This window comes from Nannospalax galili, unplaced genomic scaffold (assembly GCF_000622305.1).
Source record: "Nannospalax galili isolate Female #2095 unplaced genomic scaffold, S.galili_v1.0 scaffold227, whole genome shotgun sequence".
NCBI classification, from domain to species: domain Eukaryota; kingdom Metazoa; phylum Chordata; class Mammalia; order Rodentia; family Spalacidae; genus Nannospalax; species Nannospalax galili.
This window is the reverse complement of record NW_008360303.1, coordinates 155,674-156,889: the sequence shown is the minus strand read 5'-3', so window position 1 is coordinate 156,889 and position 1,216 is coordinate 155,674. Positions and strand designations below refer to the sequence as shown.

Sequence of the window (1,216 nt, the reverse complement as noted above, 5' to 3'; positions counted from 1 at the left end):
AATATATGTTATTGGATATATTGAACATCTTATGAACAATAGTTGTATTATCAATGAATGTGTATGAACTTTAGCAAGTAAATTTTCTAATAGAATAGTTATCTAATATGTCTGACTCAGAAAAATGTCACATTTATTCAAAATATGTTACTTTAGTTTAAATGTTTTGGCCAGAGAAAGCTTGACAAAATGAAAAAGGTTGACAGTAGCATGATTTAAAGAATGCCAACTTGTAACCAGGGACAGGTATTCGGATACTAATTGTCATGTCCGTGCTGTCATGTTACCTTCAGCTTGAAGATCAGAAAGAGAAATTCAGCATCATCTGTGACAGACAGTGGAACGAAAAATGCCAGTGAAGTGAGTTGCCGTTTAAAGCTATTTCTATCTCAGAAGATGCACAAAACACTTGAGTCTTCGTTAGTATACATGCTTTGTTTCCTTCATTTATGATAACTATAATAATTGTCTTTTTCTGATTTGTTTGTGCTTTCTCTATTGATTCTTTTTTTCTAAAATGCACCAATAAGGTGTAGTTTACTTTTATACTAAATCCCTTATGCTTGCTAAAGAAAGGCTACAAAGTAGAGAATCAATACTGAGATTTTTTTAAATTATGTTTCTCAAAATGATGAGTTAGAGGTACCATATATATATATATGTTTGCATATCCTGGCAAAATTATTTATTATCACAATACTTATCAATACTGAGATTTTTTTAAATTATGTTTCTCAAAATGATGAGTTAGAGATACCATATATATATATATATATGTTTGCATATCCTGGCAAAATTATTTATTATCACAATACTTATTAAGAAAGTTTTACAAGGATATTAAATGCTGGGGAAGAGAGCAGCTGTCACTTCCTGGGGCACATGAACTCCTCGCTTGGATTTTCCATCCTTCAGCACACTGCTAATTGAGTGTGAATAGCTAAGTTGTTGAATTCCACATTTTTTAATGCAATACAACTGGTTCTAGCTGGCACAATTAGCAAGATAACTGGTAGCTTTCACGCAGTTCCCATCTGGACTGGCTCTTCTGTGGGCATATAATATGGGTACTGCTGGCCTTGATGGCACTTGCTTAATGAAGAAAACAGACAGGAAATCAGCCAAAACCCCATGAAATAGTAAGTGCAATTTTGGCTCCAGATACACGCAATTTTCTGGCAAACCATACACACATAGGAAGCTACTCTGATCATCC

The 1,216-nt window shown here is 33.6% G+C and overlaps 1 protein-coding gene across 1 annotated transcript in view; it reads left to right on the top strand.

The window, feature by feature from the left end:
- Positions 1-349: 349 nt before the first annotated feature.
- Rgs21 (regulator of G protein signaling 21) overlaps positions 350-1,216 on the top strand; it is a 20,619-nt gene continuing 19,752 nt past the window's right edge. Inside the window, exon 1 of the mRNA XM_008824253.1 lies at positions 350-360. Within this exon, the coding sequence (XP_008822475.1) occupies positions 350-360 (11 nt within the window). The remainder of the gene's footprint in view (positions 361-1,216) is intronic.